Source organism: Zea mays, chromosome 8, assembly GCF_902167145.1.
Source record: "Zea mays cultivar B73 chromosome 8, Zm-B73-REFERENCE-NAM-5.0, whole genome shotgun sequence".
NCBI classification, from domain to species: Eukaryota; Viridiplantae; Streptophyta; class Magnoliopsida; order Poales; family Poaceae; genus Zea; species Zea mays.
The window spans coordinates 23,261,859-23,288,675 of record NC_050103.1 but is presented as its reverse complement, the minus strand read 5'-3'; the positions used below and the strand labels follow the sequence as shown (position 1 = coordinate 23,288,675).

The window sequence follows — 26,817 nt, the reverse complement described above, 5'->3', positions numbered from 1 at the left end:
CGGTTGTCTTTTGCTCTTTTTATTTGAACCCTTTCTTTGTCTTTTTATTGGTTTGTGTTGAACCTTTGACACCTGTAGAACTCATAATCTAGAGCAAACTAGTTAGTCCAATAATTTGTGTTGGGCAATTCAACCACCAAAATTCATATAGGAAAAGGTTTGACCCTATTTCCCTTTCAGATATTATGATGAACTGTTTTGACTAGTTCTTTGCTTTGTCTTTCACAAGCCAAAGCTCTCTGATGTAATTGTGCTAGCGTAAAGAACTAGATGCCTTCTAATTTCTCTTTTAAATAATAGCGTAATCCATCAAAGGCTATTCTTGCCAGTTGTTTATCTGTTAAATGAATTTGAAAATATCAGTTTCTCGTATCTCGGAATCTCCAGATGTAATCATTAACCGATTCATCTTTTTCTTGTCGTAGGGCCACTAAGTCTACTAAATCTAGCTCGTAATCGCTAGAGAAGAAATGTTCATGAAAATTTTGTTCTAAGTCTCCCCATGGCAAAATGGAATTAGGAGGGAGCGTAGCATACCATGTGAATGCAGTCCCTGTTAAAGATAATGAAAATAAACGCACACGGAATGCTTCGGTGTCGGCCAATTCTCCTAATTGTGCTAAGAACTGGTCTATGTGTTCACGCGTGCTCTTTCCTTGGTCACCCAAAAACTTCGCGAATTCGGGTATTCTGGTCCCCTGTGGGTATGGGAGACGGTCAAATTGGCTATCATAAGGTCTCTGATTTGACTGCCCCCGGGGACTATACTAACTCCGAGCTTATCTCGGAACGCCCCAGCTATTTCCTCTCTTACTATATCGATGGCAGCCGGTGGGAGACCACCGGCTCTTTGGTCCAATATGGGTGAGGTTGTTTGGATGTTAGTATGTTGTTTTCCTCCCCATTGGTTTGAGTTTTGCGGCGCGTTAATATATGCCCTATGAGGCTCATAGGACTGGCCATTCTTTTCTGGTCTTCTGGGGGCCGGAAAATACTCACTCTCACGGGTTTGGTAGGTTATATTATGGTGCTGGTGTGTCGTATGGTGAGATGAGGAGTTTAGCTGGGATGGATGCGGAGTTGGATATCCATCCTCCTCAAAAAAACTTTGTGCCGGACCGTCCGGTTAAATACGCGGACCATCTGGTTAAGTGCGCGGATTGTCCGGCCATGTGTCCGGACCGTTCGGCGTTATATTCGGACCGTCTGGCGCCATACGCGGACAATCCAAATGGGTTATCTAGGGTTTGCACAGTATGTGGCGGCTTGGGTGCAGGCCTCGGTAATTCGCTTCTAAAAATGGGACCGATCGCCGCTGGCCCGGACGGTCCGTGCTCACGTGCGGATGGTTCGGACATGCGTAGATCAGCAAATTTATCGCCGATGTGCATGGGAGGCTGTTGTTGCCTAGGGTACATGTCTATCGACATCCCATAAAGGGGTTGTGACTGGTCGTGACAACCTGTAGCCGACGAATCACGTGTGTATTCCCTCAGTTCAACCTCGTGCGAAGGAATATTTGCAATAGTAGACTTATCAAGCGCACGCACTAGCCTTTTATGATCATTTTGTATATCCCCTACGATACGTTGCATCTGCTCTCGCTGTTCGCCTATGTAAGTTTTAAGAGATTGGAGCTCATTGGTGTTACTTACATTGAGGATATCTGTAGTAGGTCGGAGCGAAGCCAGATCTGTCGCCCGTTGTCGAACGATTTTGTTGTTCCTGCCCACCTTGAAATCGGCCAGGAATTTCGCCTTTGCTTCCCGGATCAGCTGCTCCTGGCGCTCCTCGAACAGGAGCTGTTCTTCAGCTGTCAAGGTTTCCCATGTTAGCTTGATGATATTGCTGGTGGAAACTTCAGAGCCATCCTTTGAACCGGTCATTAAGGGCCGATCTTGATAGGTCTATATGAAATAGTCCCCAGCGGAGTCGCCAAAAGTGTGTTGGTGCCTTTTTTGGGCGCCAATCACTAAACAAGAACCGCGGCGGTGCTCTCTACACAAGGGCGGACGGTCCGCGACCTGGCGCAGGGCTAGGGTTCTCTGCCTGACGGCCAGATGGTCCGCGCACTGGGGCCGGACGTTCCGCGCGTGTGCAGGGGCGGCGAAGGTCGTCGGCGGCGCCTGGATCTCGCTCCCGGGAGGGACCCCGTCGGGGGGGGGGAGGAGAGATCCTAGGAGTTGTCTAGGCTCGGCAGGCCGACCTAGACTCCTCTAATCGACGTAGAGTCGAGTAGAAGCGGAGATTTTGGGGATTGGAAGACTAAACTAGAACTAGACTAGAACTACTCCTAAGATAGAACGTAAATTATATTGATTGTAGGTTCGATTGATTGATTCCAAATCGGCCGTAATCCTCTGTATTTATAGAGGAGGGGGTAGACTTTTTACAAACTAATCTCCCGAGCTAATTCCATGAATTTAGCTAACAATCGTAGCACAAAACTCGGAACCTTAATCTACTCTGCGCACGCACGAACCGTCCGTACCACCAGTGCGGACCGTCCGAACCGCGGACCGTCTGACCCCAGGGCCGAATTGTCCAGTCCTCAATTTGGTACTCAACAGAACCCCTTCGCCATCAGAGCGCCTTATAACAATCAATAGAACCATCCAGTTCGCATTCGAGCTTGAAGACCGGCTTGCAACCAATAATATTGAGGCCAAAACAGGGGGCACAAAGATGGCAAGATGCCATGTGCAACGAGGACGTGCTATTAGAGACTAGTAACCGACTTTTTTTTGATACCTTGGTAAAAATCGAGGCGTTTGATTCTTTATTATACTTTTAGTATTTATATTCGAGTAATTATATTCGAACATTCATATTACTAGAATTACATACCATGCTAGTAGAGAATTGGAACTTATAGTGCAAAACTTTTAATCGATAGGTAGAAACACATGTAGACATACCGAGTGGAGTGGAGTCGAGTTCGATAATAGATTTTAGTTTATAAAAGAAATAAGAGAAACCCAATTGACAGTGTACTAGATATGCTTTGGCTCTCTCTCTCTACCTCTCTTTCCCCTCTACAAATCTTACACTGTACCGAATGGCCTGGCCATTTGGCTCTGGCATATGTGGACATGTGGTAATATAACCACTTAAGGTCTTATTTGATTATTCATATATCATATAGATTGGATGGAATTAAAAAAATTAGTAGAGATTTTGACTTGATATGAATTGAAACTTATCAAATCCCTTGAAATCTATATGGATTGGAGAGAAAACGAATGAGCCCTAACCAGGGACACTTCGTCCCTCCCCGTTGCTGTTTAAAAAAATAATAAATAAAAATGCTGGAGTAGTAAATAGCAGTGCAGTAGCATGTGTGCGTTCTGTGGAACGACAGCTGATCGTATGGGCGCGGTGGATCGATCGATATGGGTGGATAATGGCGGGCGGCATGGCGTGAGCGTGCGCGCGAGCACACCGCATGCACTCGTGCCGGCGGGACATGGATCGGAGACGCCGATCGAGTTGACCAGTAAATGCCTACCCAGCCAGCTGCGCCTGCGCCCGGGGTCGTCGATCGATCGGATCGTCGGACTCGGAGACGCCCGCCGCAGAGCAGGGCAGGCCGGCAGGGACACGTGCGTGTACTGCAGCCAGAGCCAGCCAGCCGGAGCCCGGCCGGCCAGAGCCTCCCCTGAGACCGAGACGCGCGCCGTCCATGTCGATCGATCGCCAGTAATAATGGCCATGGCGAGGGCAGCGCTGCTGTCCGCTGCCGCGTCGCTGTTGCCACCACTGTTACGTGCGGGAGCGCGAGATGGATCGGTCGGTCCCTCGCACACCTGACGCGTCGCGCGACTCCCCTTCCTCTCCTCCCGGCTTGCCCTACTTAAACACCCAGCAACCCCCCCGGCAGGTCCGTCCGTGTCCGTGTCCGTCCTCTCGATCTCTACAGCAGCTAACTAGCTAGCCACCATTGCACCACGTCTTTCCTCTCTGTCTCCATCTCTTGCTCGATCATCATACACACATACCCGATCGACTGCTCCAGCCTCCAGCTCGGTGTCGTATAGTAGTGTATATGGCAATGAGCGAGCCGAGCTCCGACACCTCGTGCACGTCCTCCTGCTCGTCCGGACCCTCCACGTCCACCAGCCCGCGCGCGGCGCCCTCCGCCGCCGCCGCCGCCGCATCGGGCGGCGGCAAGAAACGTCCGCGCTCAGACGACGGCGGGTCCAGCTCCAGCTCCGCCCCGGCGTACCGCGGCGTCCGCATGCGCGCGTGGGGCAAATGGGTGTCGGAGATCAGGGAGCCCCGCAAGAAGTCGCGCATCTGGCTGGGCACCTTCCCGTGCCCGGAGATGGCGGCGCGCGCGCACGACGCGGCCGCGCTCAGCGTCAAGGGCGCCCGCGCAGTGCTCAACTTCCCGGGCCTCGCGCGCCACCTCCCGCGCCCGGCCTCCCTCGCGCCGCGCGACGTCCAGGCCGCCGCCGCGCGCGCCGCGCTCATGCACCACTCGTCCGCAGGCTGCTGCTGCTGCGGTGGCGGCGGCGGCGGCGGCTCTACCGCCACCGCCACCTCGTCCTCATCCTCCTCCTCGGCGGCGGCGGACGTCGGCGGCTGCGGCCAGCGGCGAGATGGCGCCGCTGCGCACGACGAGCCTGAGCCTGAGCGGCAGCCCCTAGAGGTGGCCGCCGAGCTGGTGTTCGACGAGCTGGCGCCGCTGTGGGTGGAGGACGTGGTGGAGCTGGGGCCGTCCGCCGATCACCCGTGGCCGTGGACGCCGTGCGATGGGCTCGACATCGCCGCCGGCTTCCACCCTCTCCCTCTCCTGTGGGACGACTACTAGCTCGCCTCGCCTCGCCTCGCTTGTGCATGGCCTTCAACCGTTCTGGTTCTCTGTTTCGTGTTTGTTTTCCAGTGCAAGCCTGTGTGGTCTTTGTCTTCTTTTTTTCACTTGTTTTCATCCTGTTATTCTATCCGTGAAAAGGAGAGAGAGAGAGAGAAAAAAAAGAACACTGCCATTCCTTCTCCTCCCAACGCAAGGAAAAACTAGCTCGTAATTTCTTCGTGCGACACTGTTACCCACGAAAGGGGGTTAAGATTAAACGACAGGTTTACTATGGAAGCACTGATTCCGGCCGGATCCTGCACATTTGTTTTTGTGTCATTTTGTGCATGCGAAACCACTTTTTTTCTGAAAGCAAAGCATTGGCCCGATCGACCACTCTGCACAACTCGGAGATCCCACGGAGATTTGGTTTGGTCCCCCGACTCCTCCTGGATTTCATATTTTTTTTAAAAAAAAAAAGAAAATCCTTTGAATTTTAAACGAAACCCTACCCTCTGCTGGCCGCAGCTTCCTTCCATAGTCCATGGAGCTGGCTGGAGGCTGCCAAGACGGGAAGCTAAACCCTGGAAGGAAGCAGGACTGCAGGAGGCAGCGGCATTAGTAATTGTGGGAAGAAGCAGCTGTCTGAGACATCTCTGTCTCCTTCCCCGGGCGCACCTGGCGGTGGACGGGGCTCCACTCCGGCAGGCCGGCCGGATCTCGCCGTCGCAGCTAGGGAGTCAATGGTGCCGTGCGGGAGGCGTTGCAAAGAGAAAAGCTATCGTGATAATACAACACCGAACCGACTGATATCTCTGTCGGCCCCTGCACGCAATAGGCTGGCCGTGCACCTCTGGCCATTGCGAGCATGTTCATGTCAGTGGACGCGACAAAGAACGGATATTTTTTGCTCTCTCTCTCTAGCCGCAGGCACCACCGTGGCGTGTTCTCCTGAGCTGCCCTGGGTCGGCTACGCTAGCTGCAGGCAGCAGCTGCGCGGAGCAAGCTTGCAGCAGGTCGTGGTCCTTGTCGTCTTCGTGGAGTGCCAGGTGTGCCTGCCTCCTCTTGCACGCCGGCACGACAGGTAGACGGCTGCCGACTGGCGATGGAGGTTTGGACAGTGCAGGACATGCAAACCACACACCTCCTGTGTGTTTGTCCGTGTCGTGTGTGCTAACGGTCTTGAAAACTACTGCTGTACTAGCTGTAGGACTAGGACTAGTACCGTCCAGCGACACGGCAGATGCTCGACAGAGAAGGTGCCATGCCATGCCATCTGGGCACGCACACGTGTACGCCGGCCATAGGATTACCTCGAGAGTTTACCAACAACCCAAGATCCTCCTGTACATGACTGCCACTAACTGCGTGTCCTTCCTTCTCTCGCCAAAGAAAAGGAAAAAAAATTAAAAAGTAAAAACCATGTCCTTTATGGGTCAAAGGCTCAGAGCTATCTCAATTCTCAGACTCTCAGTGTATGTACTTAATCTATTTTTTATAGCACGCATGCGTGCGTTAATACATAATCAAACGACATTCTCGGTTTGTCAACTGCTAAAACTAACAACAACAACAACAACAACAACAACAGCAGGCGGGAATGGAGGATAACACTGCATATAGTTCACCCTCGCGCTCGTGCAAGTGTCCACGTCTGCGACCTATAATTACACATGCGTACTACCTTCATTAGTGTTGATCCCAAGTAGGATGTCTCCCATACGCAAGACAACCTCCCGTTTGATTTATAGAACAACTGCCGTCGGCCATGTCATTTTCAACCGTCCAAAAACGTAGTCATACAGTAACCCTCTAACGATACAAGTTGTATATTTAATACTTGATCCACCTTTCGCTTCTATATTCGTTTTTTTTTCTTTCTTCCATGTCACCCCAAATCTAACGTGCCTTATTTTGTAGCCCGTCTACATCACCTTGGTACACTTGCTGTTATAGAAAAAATGATTAAACAAACTCCTACAAAGTACAAACTAAATACTTGCAGTTGCAGGTCCCTCCCTCTAGTTAATCGTCGTGCCATCGTCATCGTTTTCTCTGCCAAGTGCCAACGGCTAGCCAGCTCCACACCACACCTGAGCGACGTCGGACAGGTGTTGGCAGCAGCCGCGTTCCCCCGTCGGGGCCAACGAAGGATGTCAAATGCTAAATTTTAATGTGCCGACTCAGCAGCTCTGATAGCCAGCTTCTCTCCAGAGAGATTCAATGATGATGGCAGATGGCGCGGGGCTCTTGTCAATGAATGAGGGACAAAAACCAAAGAAAAAAAAAGAGGCTAATGATTTCTCTCGACGTCGAGTCGCCTTGTCTGGCTCCGTTTTCTGTCGTTGGGACGTTTGTGTCACAACAGCACTTGAATAATGGATACACCGTGCTTTAGTGACACTTTTTTTTGGGGGGTTGGCTCCTCTGGCGAGTGAGGTACGTGCGCAAACCGTTTCCACATGTTTAAACGATCGCTGCTAATTATGCGTGTACTGGTAACGAGACAAAAACATGTCATGGATCTATAAAAAAAATAATACAAGATGTCGTGTATGGTATGTGAATGACGACCGGAGACGGCTGGCTTTGTCGCGATTAAATAAAGTATATTTATGTATTTATTTGTTTGATTATATATGAGAAGTATATATATTCCAGCTTAGACAAGTTCTTTTTTTGTGTACTGTATTGCTACTATTTAATTCGCAAAGACATTGCTTTTCTTTTTCGTAAAGGTACTCGTGGTTCGTTGACATCTAGTAGTTTTATGATTTTATCTGCAGGGGCAGAGACCGCCATCTGGGGCAGGTAGGTTTGTAGTGCTGTTTAAACAAGTATTATATCTTGACAAATTTTATACCGTATCGTTAACTGCAAAGCATGTCATTAACCGAGCGGTTTCATATTATTTTGAGCAGGTTAGTGATGACGGTTTGACTTATCCACACTTTCGATAGAGGTCAACCTTGACCACTTGTTCCGATAATCTGATTTTTAATGCTTACGATTTCAATGTTTCATTGTATAACGTACCGACCCTTGAGAATGTCTGCGAAAGACTGTACGCCGAGCTGACAAAAGCAAAAGGTCAAACCCAACTTTTCGTTGTCTCCGGGAGGGGAACAATTCATATTCCATTTCCAATTTGACTTTTGAAGACAGCATAGCTGGCGCCCCCAAGCTCACATCCTTCATAAATGTCGTGGGCATGTGACATGTCCAACAAAATACAAGTCAGGTTCATGACGTCGTTTCAGACATGATTTGCAACGCATCAATACAACCGTTTGAATTTCGCGATGCTAGCTCGCAGCATCATATAACGGTCGCATTGACACCCAGTGGTTCAACCACGGTGATCACGTAACGTTTTTACCGTAACATCGATAAGTGAACCTCATTCTGGCCTAGAGTTTTCCCAGAAGGAACCCCTCAAAAAAAAACCCGGCACCATTTGGGTGAGCAACGCAACTTAAAGGCCGAACATCAAGTCCATGACTTTGGACAGGACAGATTTTGTAGGCGACGCAACGGCCCCAGACGCGCCAAGGTTGCTGTCGTTGCAGCTGCCATTCGTCAGAGTGTTGCTAGGTAGAGGTGCTAGTGCATTCCTGGTTGCAAATCCACTTGGCGCTACAGGTTGCGATGTGAACGTGGCTGTAGCGCTCCCCTGGTAGTTCTCGTTGGTGTTCTCGTTCAGGTACTGCAGCTGCCACGGATCCACTGGCTTCACACCAATGATAAGAACACTGTTTAGCTGCTGCCCATGCTTGGCGAGCGCTTTCTGCGCATCATGCCGGCTCTGAACATAAGAAAAAATAGAACACACAACTCAGCAAAGATAATAGCAGTGACCGCAAGTCCACAAAGGAAAAAGTGCACTAACAACAGCAAAGGTAAATGGCATCTCAAACAGAAAATGTGTGGTTAGTTGCTTTTATGATAACAGAACATGTCATTTTTTTACTTTTAGACATCTTGTTTAACTGTTCGTCTTATTCATTTTTTTGTATATAAATGTTATTTATTTTGTTATGACTTATTTTACCATAAGAGATACTTTAATAATGTCATTTATTTTATTATTTGCACAAAAGAACTGAATAATACAGAATAGTCAAACATGAAATCTACACATCAAAAGTGTCATCTATTTTGGGACGGAGGGAGCACTGTATTAGTTTAGGTCTATTCTCAGTGATGACTATCTGTTCGCATCTACACGTCAAACATGAAAATGTGTGAATAGAGCTGTTAATAGTTACCTGATACAAGATATGCACCCAGTTCGCATCCCTTGGACCAAGAACATGTCTCAAGACTATCCCACACTTCTCAAATTCTCGCAGCACCATGTTAGTATCACCAGGAAAAAATCTGAAATAAAAAAAGAGATGGAATGGAAGACTAATAAAAAATGGAATAAATTATAACACTAAAACACCATTAACATCCAACCATCACACCCATTCAAGCTATTCAGATGTTCAGAGAATCAAGCGCGCAAGGGCATTCTGGTGGTGGTGGCTTATGGATAGCATGATTTTTCAAAAGCACATGATCAACCAAAGTTCTCTGCTTCAAAATACTAGGTGTATTATAATTTTAGAAGCAACTTTATAGATTTTGACGAATGATTACTCAAATTATATGTATGCTTAGGGTTAGTTTGGAAACTTAAATCTCCTCCGGGATTCCCGGAGATTGAGTGGGAAATTAGCTCATCCCCCCCCCCCCCCCCCCCCCCCCCAAGTCCCCGGGAATCCCGGAGGGGATTAAAGTTTCCAAACTAGCCCTTAGTAAATAAAAGTTGCATCAATAGATTCACATTTGAACAAACAGATTTTGAAGCAATTGATGACATAATGTAAGAGTAATCCAAAATCAACATCGAAGTATGCTTCTAAATATTTTCCCCCAAATCCTAACACACCTTGTAAACAGAAATAGATAAGTGTAGACACCTGTATTTCAAGTTTCAACATTTAGGGTACCATATAGTGCAGCAGTGCATGTAAATGTAGGTGAGAAAATAGAATAAAAACTAAATCAGTACAAGAGGGGAGATCCTAAAACTGTATGATTAATATTTGTTGGGATTTTCCTCTCCTAAGTTTGAAAAACTGTGCACTAAAAAGTAAAATCCCTATATATAATGCATGTTTCCATTCCCCACCAACATGTAGCCAACTTTATCAGTATGACACTAACAAAAGGTGTGCTTTATCATGGGAGAGGATAAGTGGATAACCAATCTATTGGATATGAGCATTGTGTAACTCTATCACATGGGAAAAGAAGAACATGATCTGATAGAAGGCACATCAACAAACACCATTGAACAAAATATGAAGTATCCTGGTTTAAAACTGATACTAGCAGAATCTACTAATAAACTACCACATCTGTTACAAATTGTAAGTCGTTCTGGCTTTTATAGGTACATAGATTTTGCTACACACCTACATATGCAGTATGTCAAGATACATAGTAAAATCTATGTATCTAAAAAAGATAAAACAACTTACAATTTGGACCAGAGGGAGTAGATTAATACCCCTTGACGTTATTGTTCTAGGTTCGCAGACAACTACATTTATTTTAACCCATGAGGCATGATCCAATTTTCACATGCTACCTTCAACACTAGAGAGCTAGAAGCTATCAAAAGTGCCACAAACTCAGCAAAAAATTCCACCAATCAGCGTTGAACTCAATCACGTCAATAGCCATACTCTAGCTTCATCATTAAAATCACCAAAAGTAAATCAGACCTTATCGATTCACAAATTTGCAAACCCGACCAAGGGGTGAGAGTACCGGTATTATGTCCCAACATGGCTAATAAACCCAAACTGCAAACATGCCGGCACTCGAACTCATGACCTCTAAAGTTCCTCATAGTAACTTGCTTGTCAAAGATAAAAATCCAACATATTAAATGGTTAAAATGTATTTTCAATTAGGAAACTTAATCTGTTGGTCCCTGTTTAGACAATGTTGGTAATGTAGGCATCAAAATCATCTTGTACCCTACTGTACTATGTTCTCTGAATCTCTGGAGTTATGTTGGGGGTAAGAAGTCCATAGACCGATGATATAAAATTCTTGGAAATCTGCATGCTTATGTTCAAAGGGGAACTCTCTGGCAGCATCAGATGAGTGTTTAAGAAACATTACCAATTCCACACGCACAGATGCCATAACCAGCCTCTAAGCGTACTGTACTATACTAATCTAATTACAAAACGAAACATAAAACTGTATGAATCTAATGCAGCAGATTATTATACAATAATCCACACATCCTACCATACCCATTGCATCGACTTAGCTGGGGGCGAGGCAACATACCCGAAAACGGTGACCCACTCCTCCTCGTCGACCCGTCCAGCAGCCGGAGCCGAATCTCTGGGCATCTCCGGCCGCGCCACCTCCCTGGGGGGCGGCAGCGTGATCAGCGCTACCTTCTGCTGCTGTGACTGCTGACCCGACGGCGTCGTCGGGGACTGCTGCTGGTACTGCACGACGCCATCCATCGGTGATCCCTCCCTGGGATTCTCCTCCCTCGAGGGGGTCCACCATGCCGAGGGCCCCGGCGAGCCGTTGGACCGCAGCGGCGAGGAGAAGAGAACGGCTCCACGCGGGGGCTGAGGCGAGGGGGTCGTCGTCGCCTGCGGAGGCGTGGCCGGCTGCCTGGAGGGGGAGAGGTGGGAGAGGTCGTCGAGGGAGAGCAGCGGCGGAGGCGGCGGCGGGGTGGAGGCCTGCGCCTCTCGCCGCATCGAGGCCGGTGGGAGGCGAAACGACGAGGAGATCGGGGACGAGAGGTCCCGCAGGAACGGCGGGTGGCGGCGACGGTGATCCGGCCTGGAGGCACTCATGACGGTGGCGGAGAGCTGAAACCCTAGCAAGAGAAAGCGGAGTTCCACTGCCGAGTGCGCCTTGGGTTTTTGGAAGCCTCACGTGTGTGAATGTGAAGAGGCAAACAGAACGCTTGTGTCACCAACATGTGGACCCTAGAACTTTACAGGTCCCACATGTCGGAGTGCTGGCGTTTTGATTCTCGGCTCTACTCGAAGGCGATGAAGAAATTAAGAATACGCCAGGCTCCTTGTCGCTCGTAAAATGGAGGTCGCGACGGCGACGGAGGCGTCTGCGCCGGCGGCAAGCGGCGGCGCGGCGGGGCAGGGCCACCCGTTCCCGTGGCTAGACGCTGCCATCTCTGAGCCCTACTACTTCCTGCATCTCCTCGCCTTCTTCTCTTACTTTGCGGCCCGCAGCGCGGCGCTCTCCGCCGACGACGGAGGGGAGCTCCACGACCGCCTCCTCCGTAGGGTAAGCTTCGGAGATCCCCGTGTGCCCGATCCGGATCGTGTCATTCGGTTGGTTGTTGAGTTGTGTTGGCTCATCCGCTCATGCGAATCGGTGTTGATGTGCTTGGTTTTGCAGGAGATCCAGGCAGTGCTCGTGTTCCTGGTGCTCTTCGTAGTGAAGGTGTGATGATCAATTCCAGCTAGAATTCTATTGCGAGCTTATTTTCTGAGTAGCATGCTTGGATTTGGTGTTAAAATTGGTGGGAGTAGCTGTTCTGTTGCTCTAAAACGTGGATTGCAATGCTGTTATGCGTGCCTTCATATTTGTTATGTTACACGGATAAGGACTTTGGGTGTTTCTTCTATCTTTTGCATTTTATAAACCAGTCAACCTGCGACTTGAGATGTTAAACTTGATGTCTCAGTAAATTTTAAAACAAAAGGGTCACATTGTTAGGCGATTGCATGGATTGCTTTTGTGGTAGAATTAGGTTTGCTATGAGGTTAGATTGCATCATATTGAAAGATGCAAGATTCGTTGAAGTAATAGCAATGCAGGTTGGTATGTGAGAGACAATGTTATGCTATTCCTTGTGGGATACTTTCTCTTATTGCAAATATGCATATAGATTTGCTTGTGCCTTTATCTTTTTGCCATTAGAAGTCGATTATCCACACACTATAGGAATTTCTTGCTATTCCTTGTGTGATACTTCTCCATATTTATGGCAAATATGCATAGAGTCCCAAGTACACCTTATCTTTTTTTCTTTGCTCGAAGTGGATTATTTGCATGCTCGAGGAATGTTCATTGCTGAAGTTCCACATTGATTCGTAAGAAAAGAAATTTTCCTAGGTGGATTTTTATTATTTTTGTGCTTCGTTCTCCACATGCTCAAATGCACAATCAGATTATCACAATATTTATTTTGGAGTCTATTTTGGTATGGCTTGATGATTGTGTAAAAGCTCGTGATGATGTATGTTTTACAGCATCTCCAACAGTGACCTAAATGAGTGCCTCAAATTAAAATATAGGGCTTTTTCTAAAAAAAGTACTTCAATCGTGCCTTATTTTAACAAAAAATGTCAAAAAGATATAGGGCAACAGTTAAAGTGCCATAGATATATTGCACTTCTTGGGCTGCCTCGTCCTTGCGTTCTACCCAACTAAACATTCATGGAACTCTTCCCCGTCGCATAGAACCGGCCCTCCCTTCTCCTAGCCCAGGTCTGGACTCTCGCGCTGCCCATGTCCAAAGCCACCAGCAGAAGACGCCTTCCGCCGCCCCTGACACCGGCCATGGGGCGCCGCTAAGCAGCGGCAATGGGTCGTCGCCCCTCAAGCCATCATGTTGCTGCCGCTCCAGGGCCCTGCAGGAGTGCCAACCCCCGCGGGCCTTGCCGAAGTCCCAACAGCCAGGCATGGAGCTTCACCACCTGGAAAATAATGTGTTGATTGCTCTATTTTGTGTGCAGAGTTGGTTGCTCTATCTTGTTGCTGCTCATGTTTGTCATGCGTTGTACTGGTTCTGAACATGATCTGCTTTTACATCGCCTTTTGTTATTCAGATCTTATGTGTTTTCGCTGGTGGAGATTAGATTTTTTACATAGTCTTCCTTCAGCTTTTTGGAGGGGGGGGGGGCAGACATCATGTCAGATTTTTATATCTAATTACGTCAAGATGGTATGAGTTAACTGAATAGTTACAGGTTATAATAATGAGAATGGCAGCTGATCTGGAGTTGCAAGTATCTAATTATGCCATTGTTTTTATTTGTAAACATCGGTGAACTGCTGCCCTGGAGTTCCAAGTAGTCTACAAATCATTGGCGTGGGAAACCTGCCTGGCAGTACCTTTGCTGACCAACCAACTACAGCATTTGTGTTCAACACTGAGGAGGCTGTTGTCAGGAAATCAGGATTAACAAGAGGATCGCAGATCATAAAATCAAGATCGCTGTAGTACATATACTGTAGAGTTCATATAGGATGATGGCGGGAGGAAGTTATCCAATTTCAGTTATTTATCTCGTTTGAGGCTTTATTGTTGGAGTTCAACTTTTATATGATGACCTAAATCATTTAAATTAAAACATCATCATTTTTAGTTTATAGGGCATTTTTATAAGGCACCTTGTTGGAGATGCTCTTACTAATTAAATTAAATTGTTAATGCTCAGCAGATTGTGAAAGAGGAAACCTGGGAAGCAGTAATTGCTGACTCGTTGCTTTATGCGAAGGTTTGTTGATGTGGGATGATCCTATTTTCTTATCTATTGTCATTGATCCCAAATAAAATAATAATCTTGTGGTTACTGTAGACTGTAGAGCATCTTGTTTCAATACTGCAGCTATTATTTGTGGAATTGACAATGTAATTCCTTTTTCTTTCCCCCTCACGTTGTAGGGTTTATTGCTGGCAGTTACTTTGGTTATTGATTGGTGGCTGGCCTTTGCCTACTTTCTGGGATTTCTTGGTATGTTTTTTTTATCACAGATGGCACATGATATTTATCAATCTGATTATTAACCAGCATATCTGAACTTGTATCCATAGACTGTGTAATTAATTCAGTCTTCTCCTGAATAAATGGATCTGTGAAGTTTGTGTCCAGATAGCTACCCTGAGGGATGCCTGGGGCAATGATTTCAAGTCGCCTAGTCGCCTGGTCGAACCCTGGGACCGACTAGGCAACTAGTCGCGATTAGGCGACGACTAGGCGACTAGTCGACTCCTAGTTGGTCCTAGTCGGTCCCTGGTCGTCCTACACTAGTAGCTATACTTATATAGGTATATATATAAATATACATGTATACATTATATAAATTAGAGACTGTAGTAGTGCATACATTATATAAATTAGAGACTGCAGTAGTGCAGCAGGCTGCAGGACTCCAGGAGAAGGGGCAGGGACGCAGGGTGTTGTAGCCGTCGGCAATCAAAGTCCAGGACTGCAGGGGCGGTGCAAGAGAGGAGAGGAGACGTGCAGAGAGCCAGAGACTGTTGGCGGGTAGGTTATAATAGGAGAGGAGAGGAGACGTGCAGTGACTGTAGATGGGCTAAAAAAGGCTCAATAACTAAACCCTAGCCGGGACGACCAGGACACATAAGTCGGACGACTAGTCGCCCTAGTCGACGATTAGTCGGACGACCAAGACGACTAGGTTGTCTGGTCGAGTCGTCCAGCAAATCGTGTACTAATTACCGACCAGCCCGACTAATCGCGATTAATCGCGATTAGTCGGACGACTTGAAATCATTGGCCTGGGGTGTAGGCCCTAATTACCTGATACCCATGACAAACTGTTTAGATTGGAGCTCTGGATTTCCTTCATGAAATTATGGAAAATTATGTACCCCATCACTCCATTAGGAGAGAAGAGATTATCTATGGAGAGTTGGTTTCTCTTAGAGTTCTAATGAACTTAGCTCATAGCCCTAGCCACTAGTAAATGGTAGAACATATGATTATACCTTCGGGGTTTTGGGAGGATGCTATTAGGTCAAATTTTGGTGTGCTAGGAGCGGTTAACATGACGGCAGCGGCCTTTCTTTCACTAAACATAGAGATAGATCGGATCTTGGTGTATGTGTGATGAAGGGTTATGACGAACGCTGGTTCGTGAGATGGCCCTTTCCTTGTTTTTATATACACGGTGTGAAAGGGAGCCGCAACTAATAGAATGTTGTGCCCCCGATCAGAGCGCGAGTAAGGTGTCTGACTCTTTCCCTCGATCTCATACTTACTTGCTTAATGATTATACTTAAAACGTAATTTCTTAACTTACGATTCTCACTTCTCAATAAATTTGTACACCCAAGATCAAGACGTTACAACAACCACTATATGCTACTGAACTCAACAACTATACTATTGGCCTGTTGCCCTGTTTGTTTTAGCTATTTTGCTGATTCTGCCACTAGAAGCTGTTGCGGACTGCCAAATGCCCAACTTTTCAGCCTGCTTATATGAGAATCGCTTTGGTGAAAACCGTCTAAAATCAACGTACACGCACACTCGGCTGAATCGTCGCGATAGAAGGAACCTGTCACTTCCTAGATCCTAAACCCTATGAACCCCTTCATCTTCCTCCACATGTAATCCCCACGATACTCAGATTCTCCCCACAACTAGATTCTCCCCACAATTAGATTCTCCCCACAACCAGATTCTCAGAAAAGCTCGTTAGAAAAAGTTGAAACAAACAAGCCCTATACCTTCTATCTCGAAGCAGAGTAATTATTTTTAGAGATGGTTGCATTGATGACCTCTTAATCTAGAACCATAGGTGCTCCATTAAACCCATGTGAACTGCATGCTTTTGTTATAAGATGTCTTATACTAGCATACTGGAAAGCACGAAGTTCAATAATAGTCTTCTTACAGTTGATGTGGGTAGGGGTGGTAATGAGCTCTAAATTTTACACTATAGAATTTAAGGATCGGATTAGATTAGGGTCGGACTCTATTTCTATTCATTTTTGAACTAAAATTAGTTAAGAGCTCAAATAAATTGTGTAGAGACATTTGAATCGTGATCCATTATCACCCCTAGATGTGGGATGTGCTGGATGTGGATTAGCTACTTGTTCCTCCTTACCTTTCATTATTTCTCTAGTCACCTGCTTATTGATAAAATGGTTATTAGGTTCTGATAACAGAACTCAGAGTACTATGTGTGATAGAGTGAATAGTACAGAGAAACCCTAGCAGCTACAGGGTATAGAACCCTAGTGGGCCTGGCCCATATACACATACGCTAACACCCCCCGCAGTCGAAACTCTAGCCACTGCAGATGTTGAGATCGGATCGAAACTCCGTGAACACCACCGACGGAAGCCCCTTGATGAAGACATCGGCGAACTGGGAGGTGGTCGGGACGTGAAGAACGCGAACAGCTCCACAGGCGACCCGTTCGCGGACGAAGTGGAGGTCGATTTCGACATGCTTCGTGCGCTGGTGTTAGACGGGGTTGGTGGAGAGGTAGACGGCGCTGATGTTGTCGCAGAAGACCAGGGTGCTCGTGGCCAGCGGGCTGTTGAGCTCATGGAGCAGCTGACGGAGCCAAACCGCCTCAGCCACGCCGTTGGCCACGACGCGATACTTGGCCTCGGCGCTAGAGCGAGAGACAACTGGCTGGCGCTTCGACGACCAGGAGACGAGGTTGTTGCCGAGGAACACGACGTAAGTTCCGTGGCGGAGGACCGGCGTAGAAGGAGCCCAAAGTCAAGAGTGCCCCGCAAGTACTGTAGGATCCGCTTCATCGCGGTGAGATGTGGCTCCCGAGTGTCGTGCATTTGGAGGCACACCTGCTGGACGGCGTAGGCGATGTCGGGCCTGGTGAAGATGAGGTACTAAAGGGCCCCGGCAATACTACGGTAGCCGGTTGGATCGGCGACCGGGGGGCCGGCGGCGGAGAGTTTGCCCTGCGTATCCACCGGGGTCGCGCAGGGCTTGCAGTCAGCCATGCCAGCGCGTTCAAGGATGTCGACGGTGTACTGCCGCTGGTGGAGGAACAGGCCCTGGGGACGACGCTCGACGGTGATCCCCAGGAAGTGGTGGAGTGTCCTTAGATCCTTCATCGCAAACTCCTGATGGAGGCAGGAGATGATGCAACGCAGAAGCTCAGGGGAGGAGGCGGTGAGGACGATGTCGTCGACGTAGAGGAGGAGGTACGCTGTATCCGGACCGTGACGAAGGATGAACAGGGACGTGTCCGACTTGGCCTCGACGAAACCCTGCGAACACAAGAAGGTGGCGAAGCGACTGTACCAAGCCCGGGGGGCCTGTTTGAGGCCGTAGAGGGACTTGTTGAGCTTGCAGACCAAGTTGGGGTGAGCAGGGTCGTAAAACCCAACGGGCTGGGTGCAACAAATCGTCTCCGTCAGGGTGCCGTGGAGGAAGGCGTTCGTCACGTCGAGTTGATGGACCGGCCAGTTCCTGGACAGGGCCAGAGTCAGAACAGTCCGGATGGTGGCAGGCTTGACCACCGGACTCAAGGTCTCGTCGTAGTCGACCCCAGGGCATTGGGTGAAGCCCCGGAGCACATAACAGGCCTTGTACCGCTCTAGGGACCCGTCGCGTGCAGTTTCAGCTTGAAGATCCATTTTCCGGTGACCACGTTGGCGCCAGGTGGAGAAGGCACCAGGTCCCAGGTGTGGTTAGCCTGAAGGGCCTCGTACTCCGCTTCCATGGCGCGCCGCCACTGTGGTTCGGCAAGCGCACCACGGACAGTCGTGGTACCGACGGAAGAGCTGAAGAGGAGGTCGCGGAGAGAATCAGGCGATCAGGTGTCCGAAGGACACCGGCCGCGCGGCGGGTGACCATAGGGTGGATGTGTCGAGGATCGCGGTGGACGACGACGGGGTGATAGGTCGGGGCCTCGGCGCGAGTACGAGCCGGGGTACCGCGTTGACCACGACGCTGGTATGTTTGGATGGGGTCGGTGTAGCGCGACGACGGAGCGATGTGTGGTGGAGCGGAAGGCGCCGGTGCCGCACTGGGCTGTGTGGGAGACGGTGGGGCCGCACGAGGCGACAGAGGGGACGCCGAGGCCGCACGTGGCTATGCGGGGGAGAGCGGCGCAGGCAGGGCCGCGCGAGGTGACTCCGGGAACGCCGAGGCCGCACGTGGCTGTGCGGGGGAGGGCGGCGCAGAGGGCGCCGAGGCCGCACGTGGCAGTGCGGGGGTGGGAGGCGAGGTCAAGACACCGATAACCCTTATGGTCGGGAGAGTAACCGAGGAAGACACAACGCGTGGAGCGAGGGGCAAGCTTATGAGGAGCAGTGGAAGCGAGATTGGGGTAGCAAGCGCACCCGAAGACACGAAGATGGTCGTAAGAGGGATGGATGCCGAAGAGAGCGAAGTAAGGGGCGGGGTGGGCAACCGCCTCGGTGGGGAGACGGTTGAGAAGGTAGGTGGTAGTGGCGAGGGCCTCAGCCCAGTAACGAGCGGGAAGGGAAGCCTGGAAGAGTAGAGAGCGCATGACATCGTTCGTCTTGCGAATCATATGCTCAGCCCGGCCGTTCTGGGGAGACGTGTAGGGGCAAGACATGCGGAGATGGACGCCACGAGAGAGGAAGAAGTCACGTGATGCATTGTTATAGAACTCGCGCCCGTTGTCACATTGGATGCTCCGGATGGTGCAACTAAACTGTGTGGAGACCCAAGCGAAGAAGTGAGACAAGGTGGGATAAGTGTCGGACTTTTGACGTAAAGGAAAAGTCCATAGATAATGCGAGAAGTCATCGAGAATGAGTAAATAATACTTACAACCAGAAATGCTTATTACAGGGGATGTCCATACATCACAGTGTATTAGATAAAAAATGCCTGCTGCTCTAGAAGAGGAGATGGGGAAGGGAAGCCTAAGATGGCGACCTAACTGACAAGCATGACAGAGGTGCTCAAAAGATCCCCTATAACCTGAACCAGAGGTGATGCTGGAGAGCTTGGACATCACATCACGACCGGGGTGACCGAGACGGCGATGCCAAGTCACAGAAGAGGCAACTGCTGCAAGAACACGTGGGGCAGAGGTCGGTGTAGTGGAAGCAGGCAGGCAAAGTGCGTAGAGCGGTCTGGGGCTGTCACACCGAGCGAGAAGGGTCCTGGTGGCAAGATCCTTCACAAAAAACCAAACGGGTCAAATTCCATGGAACAAGAGTTGTCAGTAGTGAACTGACGGACGGAGAGAAGATTTTGAATGATATGGGGAGCAACAAGAACGTTGGATAAACGGAAAGGACCGGGAAGGACCGCGTCACCTATTGAGGTGACGGGAAGGACAGAGCCGTTTCCAACCACGATGGAGGAAGGGAGGGGTGTGGGGGGGGGGGAGGTGGAAGACAGAAAACCTGCGTCCGGGGTGGTGTGGTAGGAAGCACCGGAGTCAGCCACCCAGTTAGAGACCGAGGTGGGTGGGGCCAACGTCATTGTGGAGAAGGAGTCGGCGAGAGACTGCGTGTCCCACCCATTGGTCCAAGGCCCCCACACGGGTGGGGCCGGAGGCCCTGGAAGGGGAAGGAGCCCCTGCTGAGGTTGGGGAGGTGCCGAGGGCGCTGCCGGAGGTGGAGCGGCAAAGAGAACCTGTTGAGGGGTGGCGGGGCGAGGGGCCGAGGCACCCGCGGACGGCCCGGGCCACATGTGGATGGTGCCAGTCCACAGGTTGTAGAAGGATGGCCACTGGGAACCACTCGGAGAATGCCCTCGGCCGCCCGTCGTGCCACTGCGTCCTCTTGCGACCACGGCCGCGACCACGACCGCGCCCCCCGGAGCCAGTAGGTTGCCGAAGAGCTCCAGGCGGCGGGGGACCGGAGTGCGTTGAAGAGGAACCCCCCCTCCCTCGGAGGCAGAGGGGGAAGCCCAAGGGGCGCTGTAGAGCGCCGTGGCGGGGGCGACGGTAGCAGTGGCGGAGAGGCGAAGCTCCTCGAGAAGCAGATCGTTCTTGGTCTCCGCAAAGGTGGGAAAAGGCTTCATGCGGGTGAGGATGGGCATCACACGATCGAAGCGAGGGCTCAAGCCGCGGAGGAGGTTGAGCACGAGGCACTCGTCGGTAATGGGGGGCTAGGGGCGCCGAGGGTGCGGAGAGTGTCTGCCACCGTCTTCATCTGACGACAGGACTCGTCCACAGAGAGATCGCCCTGAGCAGCTGACGGAAGGCGGTCTCGAGGTATAGGATCCGAGTCTGGCGGTGGCCAAGGAACTGAGCCTCAAGGGCACCCCAGATCCGGTGAGCAGTATCGTCCGGCACACGAACGATGTCCTGAAGTTCGGCCGTGAGGGTGTCGTGGATCCAGGAGAGCACCACCTCGTCATCAGAAGCCAATCCTCTGACGGGTCAGGGACCGCTGAGAGGACGTGGTCGGCGAGGGCGTACCGACGAAGGGTCTGCAGGACCTGATCGCGCCACCGGGGGTACTGAGTGGAGTCTGGAGCAAGAACGTCGGTGACGGTTGCCCGGATGCTGGTGAGGGCCGCTGCCTGAGTGTGAAGAGAAGCGCGAAGGGTGGAGGCCGGGGCGGGCGCGGGCTCGAAGGTGTCGGCGCTGTGGTGAGCGGATGTGGGGGAACCATCCGACACGCCCTTGCCGGCGAGACGGCAGTAGGTCTCGGCGTACTGGCGCTCGATGGCGTCGACAACTGCCTGCTCCTGCTCAAGGGCGCGGGCGGTGTCTTAGGCCCGCTGGCGAGCAGCTGTAACGGCCGCCCGGGTGGCAGCGAGAAGGGCAGCAGCGTCATCCGAAGGAGCGCGCAGGGAGGAGGTGATGGCGGGCAGCTGACTGTAGATAGTGGTCGGCAGGGGGCAGCCACGCACGGGGGTCCCGCCAGTCGTGTCGAGTGGAATATGTGGAAAGCCCGGCGCCAGCAGCTGGGAGCGAAGCAGGGCGGCATTCGGCAGGGAGAACGCAAGAGCTGGTCGAGACGCGTCGGGGCCAGAGGCGGCCGCGAGGGTGGGGGATTTGATTGGCGTCGGCGGAGGTGGCTCGACGATGGGGGGGCAGCGCAGTGGTGAGGACGAAGGCGTGCCCCGATGGCGCGCTGGGAGCAGCGATGGGGTGCGCAGGACCGGAGAAATGGGCCGCGGGGGGTGGAACGACAGCCGGCGGCGTGCTGCCTGTAGGAGGGAAGGGCGGCAGGGAAAAGGGGGCCACGGCAGCGCCCCTGCCGTAGAGGGAAGGGCCGCCGGAGGGGCGGCAGGCCCCGGCGGCACGCCGTCCATGGGGAGACAGGGCGCCAGAGGTGCAGCAAGGCCCGACGGCGCAGCTGCGGTCAGGATGGGGTTCGCCGGAGGGGTGGGGATGCCCGGCGGCGGGAGAGACGAGCGCCGTGGGCCCGGGAAAACCCGGTGGCGCGCCGGCCGTGGGCGCCAGAGCGGCGCGGGAGGAGAGAGGAAGAGGAGGAAAGGCCTCACCGGCGTTGGGGAAGAGGGTAGGGGGCGGCGGCTGGCCCGCTATGGAGGATGGGGGTGGGCGGCGGCTGGAGGGAGGACCGGCTGATACCATGTGATAGAGTGAATAGTACAGAGAAACCCTAGCAGCTACAGGGTATAGAACCCTAGTGGGCCTGGCCCATATACACATACGCTAACACTATGCCCTCACTTTATATCATGTAAATACAATAATTGGTTGGCAGCAATTGAGATACCCCCTTAGCTGAATGATGCTAATCTCAAGTTCTCAACTGCTTCATTTACTCTCCTTTCTCAAATGTTTATATATTTTGGACTCGACGTAACTTTGTTTATTTTTCTTTCCTTTTGCAGTTATATATGCTGTAGCTCAACAGCCACCTTATGATGGCCTAGGTATGTATGCTCATATTGGGTATAGAATATTATAAGTGCATGTCTTATATTAATAGAATGTTTATATGTAACTCTTTGACAGCTGAGAACTGTATTCTTAAGTGTTGGATACTATGCTTTTAATAAATATTTTGTATGATTGTATCTTTGGTTGCACCCTTGGGTTGCTCGTTCTTAATGTGTTTTTAGCTAAATTTTTTTACCCACACATCCCATGAGACACTAAAGCACATGTACCTTTCGCAAACGAAAAAAGCATCTGTAACTTACTAGTTAATGGCTTTGTGATGGGTTATACCAGTATAAGAAGTTTTACATTTGGTAAAGTAAGCGGTTGCACATCAATCATTAGGTAATCACTGCATGTGGCATTTTTATTATCAGTTTTCTCAGCGTCTCTTGTACAAATCATGGACTGCTTATATGATTGAGTGCTTGCATTGGGGCCTTGGTGGTAAGTGGTTCTTTACTGAATGGAACACTGTCCACTGTCCTTTATTAAGGGTGAAGCGGACTTTGGTTGGTATCATCTATCTTATCTGTTACTTTGAGTGCAGTTGATGAGGCATATCTGTTCACAAATAGATCTACCAGTTTTTAATGTGATATTCCTAGACTGGATTGTCCCGAAATAAATTGATTTAACTGGGATTACCAACAATATTATTGCAAATGTTGGTACTTTACTACTTTGGATAAACTGTTTGTGCTCCTGTATACACTAAAAGCTAAAATGCAACAGCATCAGATATTGACACACTGCCAGTACAGATGTGAAAAGCATATCTATTTGTTAGACAAACTGTTTGTCATTTTCTTACCTAGTCCAGAAAGATTTGTATCCATCCTTTGTTTTCTACCCAGATTCAAACATTGCTTTTGTTTCTCTCAGTTGCACTGATATTTTACTTTTCACGCAGGCCATTCAAATCACTTGACCCCATTGCAACTTGAAAGTTTGCTAACTGAAGAGCCAACATCACGATTTTGGCTGGTATTTCTGTACATGTTTTTAATGGAATTCTAATATTGTTATCTCCCAAATTTCCAGTACATTCCTGCCCGCTTTACTATTTTGTCAAGACTTGTAGCCTGTAGGTGCCTACAATTGTTACAAATGTGTCACTCTCATCTTATAGAAGGATTAGAGGAGCCTGAGAAGAATTTCATATGGTTTGATGGGCTGATGGAAACCAGTTAAATTCCTTGCCCAACTGCGCAACTTGATTTAGAGACACAGTTGCTATATAACTTTAGTGCCTATCATTAAAAATATAGTTTGTCTACTTCGATAGCAACGGTATCAAAATCTGACTACCTTATGAAGTTTGGAGTCTTCTCATTTCTTTTGGTTAGTGAGGGAACTTGTAGGGGGTTCTTTTTTAAGAATTGCCCCAAAAGTTTCTTGCCCATAAAGTTAGGTGTATGTTTCAATTTCCCTGGTTCTTTGATGACTGGATATTTTTATTTCAATGCAAACAGGTAGAATTCCGAACTTCATTTTCAGCAAAATGTGTACAAGCAAGCAGCATTCTGCCTGAACTTTCTATCGTGTAAGTATTTATTGAATTTTCTGATTGTTTTAGTGTTTACTACCTTGTGTAGTTTCTATTCTGTGCTGTAAGGTAGTATTAAGATCCTACAACAAAATCTCCTTGTCGTGATGGGAGTTTGAGACTCAACTAAAAGCATTAAAATTTCATGCCATTCTTCCATGCAGTTACATGCCACCTGACCATTATTTGCTCTTGAAATACACTATTTAACTGATCTATGCTTCCCAACCAATATCTCCAAGTTACTTTACGAAACTGTTCAGACTTCAGAGTACTTTCCTTTTGTCCTGAACATAGCGTGACTCATGTTTTTCTATTAATTGCATTTGCATATTCTATTAATGCAGGTACTCCAACAAGAACATCTCTTTTGGAACAATTGACCTTGGGCATTTCCCAAATGCTGCAGCAAAGTTTGGGATATCCATGTGGGGTAAATTTTTTGACTTCATTTTATCTGCTTCATTGTTTACCATTATCTGTTTGGGCTGGAGATTTGGAGCGCTTGAATTTCAGTCTTATATGCTCTATCAAGTATTAACTCTTGACTTGATTTCTTTGAACAGATCATCTCCCCACTTACATATTGTTTGACAAGGTGACTGAAGTTTCTCGGTTTCCAGAAATCACAAGTGAATCAAAAGTATTTGTGCCAAAAGTTACTAAGGTTATTTTCATCACCTTTTGTTCTCATGGTTTATCGTATTTTTCCCTTTTTATAGATCAATCTACATGAGTGTATATTATCTGTAATGTTTTGATCAACATGTCCTTTGGTAAGGGTTAATGCTACTTAAAAATTATACAACTATATACCTAAATATAAATATATCAGTTTTCATATATGCTATTTGAAGAGCTTAAGGGTCCGTTTGGTTTCAGAACACACCTAGGGATGGGATGGTCCTGTCCCTAGTTTTTGGGGTGGGATGAGCCGAATAGCTTGTTTGGTTCTAGGGATAGAGTCATCCTTGTTTCTTGTTTGATTGAGGGAGTGGAAGGGACACAAACAAGAAGCTGCCTCGACATTGCTGTTTCTACACAGGGCACTGTGGGGCCTGCACCGGGCGCAGTGGGGGCTTGAGGTGGGGCACAGTGTCAAGGCACAGCATCTGGTGTGCACGAAGGATGAAGGACTGAAGCAGGTGGAAGAAGAAACATGAACAGAGCAATAACGACGTCGGGAGGGAACAAGAATACAAGATGGTTGGACCGATTTTGATGGACGCCTGGGGACGGCATCTTAGGAGAACATACCATCCAGGGGATGGTTCCATTCCACATGTCCCGAAACCAACACTCTGTCCTGCCCTCAAACCAAACACAACCCTAAGCATTTTTTGGTAGTATACTATTGGCGTGGGCGCGAGGCTGGTTATTCTAATTGGCGGATAACAGATAACCATTATCCTGTAATGGAAAAAGTAGCTGGGAGATAAGATAGTTTGTGTAGTGGGGTTGAGGAAACACAAAAGCAATAGGTGGAAGTTACGTAATGAAATATGGCCTAAAAAGAACGCCACGCAAGAAGACAAGAAGAAATACAGTTTGACACTCCAGTTCACTTTCATTTTAGTTTCGACATTACATCCGGGTTGATTATCTGGCTCTGTACTCAATCAAAGTACTGTGATGACCAACTTTTTAGCATGCCAATGATCCAACTCCTGAAATTTCAGTTAGCTATAGAGTCACTCTCAATGGCCCAGCATGAAAACCAATTATGTGATGGTTAATATCGTGCCTGTGTCTTGTCTTGCAGAAACTTCTTTGCCAGCATTTTGATCTCGACAGACGATTGATTGGATACCTATCCACCTGTAAGTCAGCCAGAGATGACTTTCGCTGTCCTTTTCACTTCATCATCTACGTAACATATGTTGATCAAAATACATCCTGTCACAGGATCTGACACCGATCCCATATGCCTCAAAGGATGGGGACATCTCCCTTTTTTGTCGCTGAACCGGACATCTGTGTGTCAGCAGCAATCACTTCAGGGGGGTATCGTGAGCCTTGTATTATTCGGCGAACTGCTTATTCCCTTTTAATTAAGGCCCAGTAAACTTTGTGGCGGAAAAACACACACACACACACACAACCAATTTCTGTCTAATCTGTCTGATACTGAATTATAGAATTTCACTACCATGCAGAGGTTTCTGTAATGATTTGCCGACTATGTTTTGTCACATTGTGACTGCAGCAGCAGTCAATTCAGACAGCATCCACTTCCACTGAGCCAGGGGTGTCCCGGAATTTGTTCGCCTCCGCTCCTTTTTCTCTTGTGTTAGTGGCCTGCACGGTAGGTCTTCCTGGCTCCCCTCCGTTCCATTTCGTTGTCTGCCAGGCCTGGTGCTTTTCCTAGCTGATTTATGCCTTAAATATGCTTAGTGCTCTCTGATTACCCTAATTAAAAAAACCCCAAAGCATTCGATATGGCCACCACCATTATATCAAGTGGAGGAAAAGTCTGGTTTTGGTGCTATTGTTTAGAAGCCTGATTGCCTAGTAAAAGGAAGGATTGGCGATGTGTTAGAAAATTTAAGAATAATACTACCGTGCAAAAGCTGGGTTAGGTTGGACGTTCAACAGCTGGGCCCCACTTGCTAAGATCATCTGGCTTGGGGGTGGGGGGGGGGGGGGGGGGGGGGGGGGGGGGGGGGGGGGGGGGGGGGGGGGGGGGGGGGGGGGGGGGGGGGGGGGGGGGGGGGGGGGGGGGGGGGGGGGGGGGGGGGGGGGGGGGGGGGGGGGGGGGGGGGGGGGGGGGGGGGGGGGGGGGGGGGGGGGGGGGGGGGGGGGGGGGGGGGGGGGGGGGGGGGGGGGGGGGGGGGG

General features: G+C 49.4%; 3 protein-coding genes across 3 annotated transcripts; 2 read left to right on the top strand and 1 right to left on the bottom strand.

Annotated features, from left to right (window-relative positions):
- Positions 1-3,890: 3,890 nt before the first annotated feature.
- LOC103634944 (ethylene-responsive transcription factor TINY) lies at positions 3,891-5,113 on the top strand. The gene has a single exon (NM_001371010.1). It carries the CDS (start codon positions 4,046-4,048, stop codon positions 4,811-4,813), a length of 768 nt encoding a protein of 255 aa, NP_001357939.1. The 5' UTR covers positions 3,891-4,045; the 3' UTR covers positions 4,814-5,113.
- Positions 5,114-7,915: 2,802 nt separating this feature from the next.
- On the bottom strand, positions 7,916-11,778 carry LOC100216910 (Nuclear pore complex protein NUP35). The gene is made up of 3 exons (NM_001143296.1): positions 11,153-11,778; positions 9,064-9,175; positions 7,916-8,600 (listed from the first exon to the last, which is right to left on the bottom strand). The coding sequence occupies exons 1-3, from the start codon at positions 11,677-11,679 to the stop codon at positions 8,271-8,273; spliced, it is 969 nt and encodes a 322-aa protein (NP_001136768.1). The 5' UTR covers positions 11,680-11,778; the 3' UTR covers positions 7,916-8,270.
- Positions 11,779-11,830: 52 nt separating this feature from the next.
- On the top strand, positions 11,831-26,239 carry LOC100274262 (uncharacterized). Its single transcript, NM_001148626.1, has 11 exons — positions 11,831-12,133; positions 12,248-12,292; positions 14,299-14,355; positions 14,523-14,592; positions 22,385-22,426; positions 23,347-23,420; positions 23,909-23,979; positions 24,330-24,415; positions 24,549-24,649; positions 25,745-25,802; positions 25,888-26,239. Coding segments are annotated over exons 1-11 (816 nt in total). The 5' UTR covers positions 11,831-11,923; the 3' UTR covers positions 25,890-26,239.
- Positions 26,240-26,817: the final 578 nt, after the last annotated feature.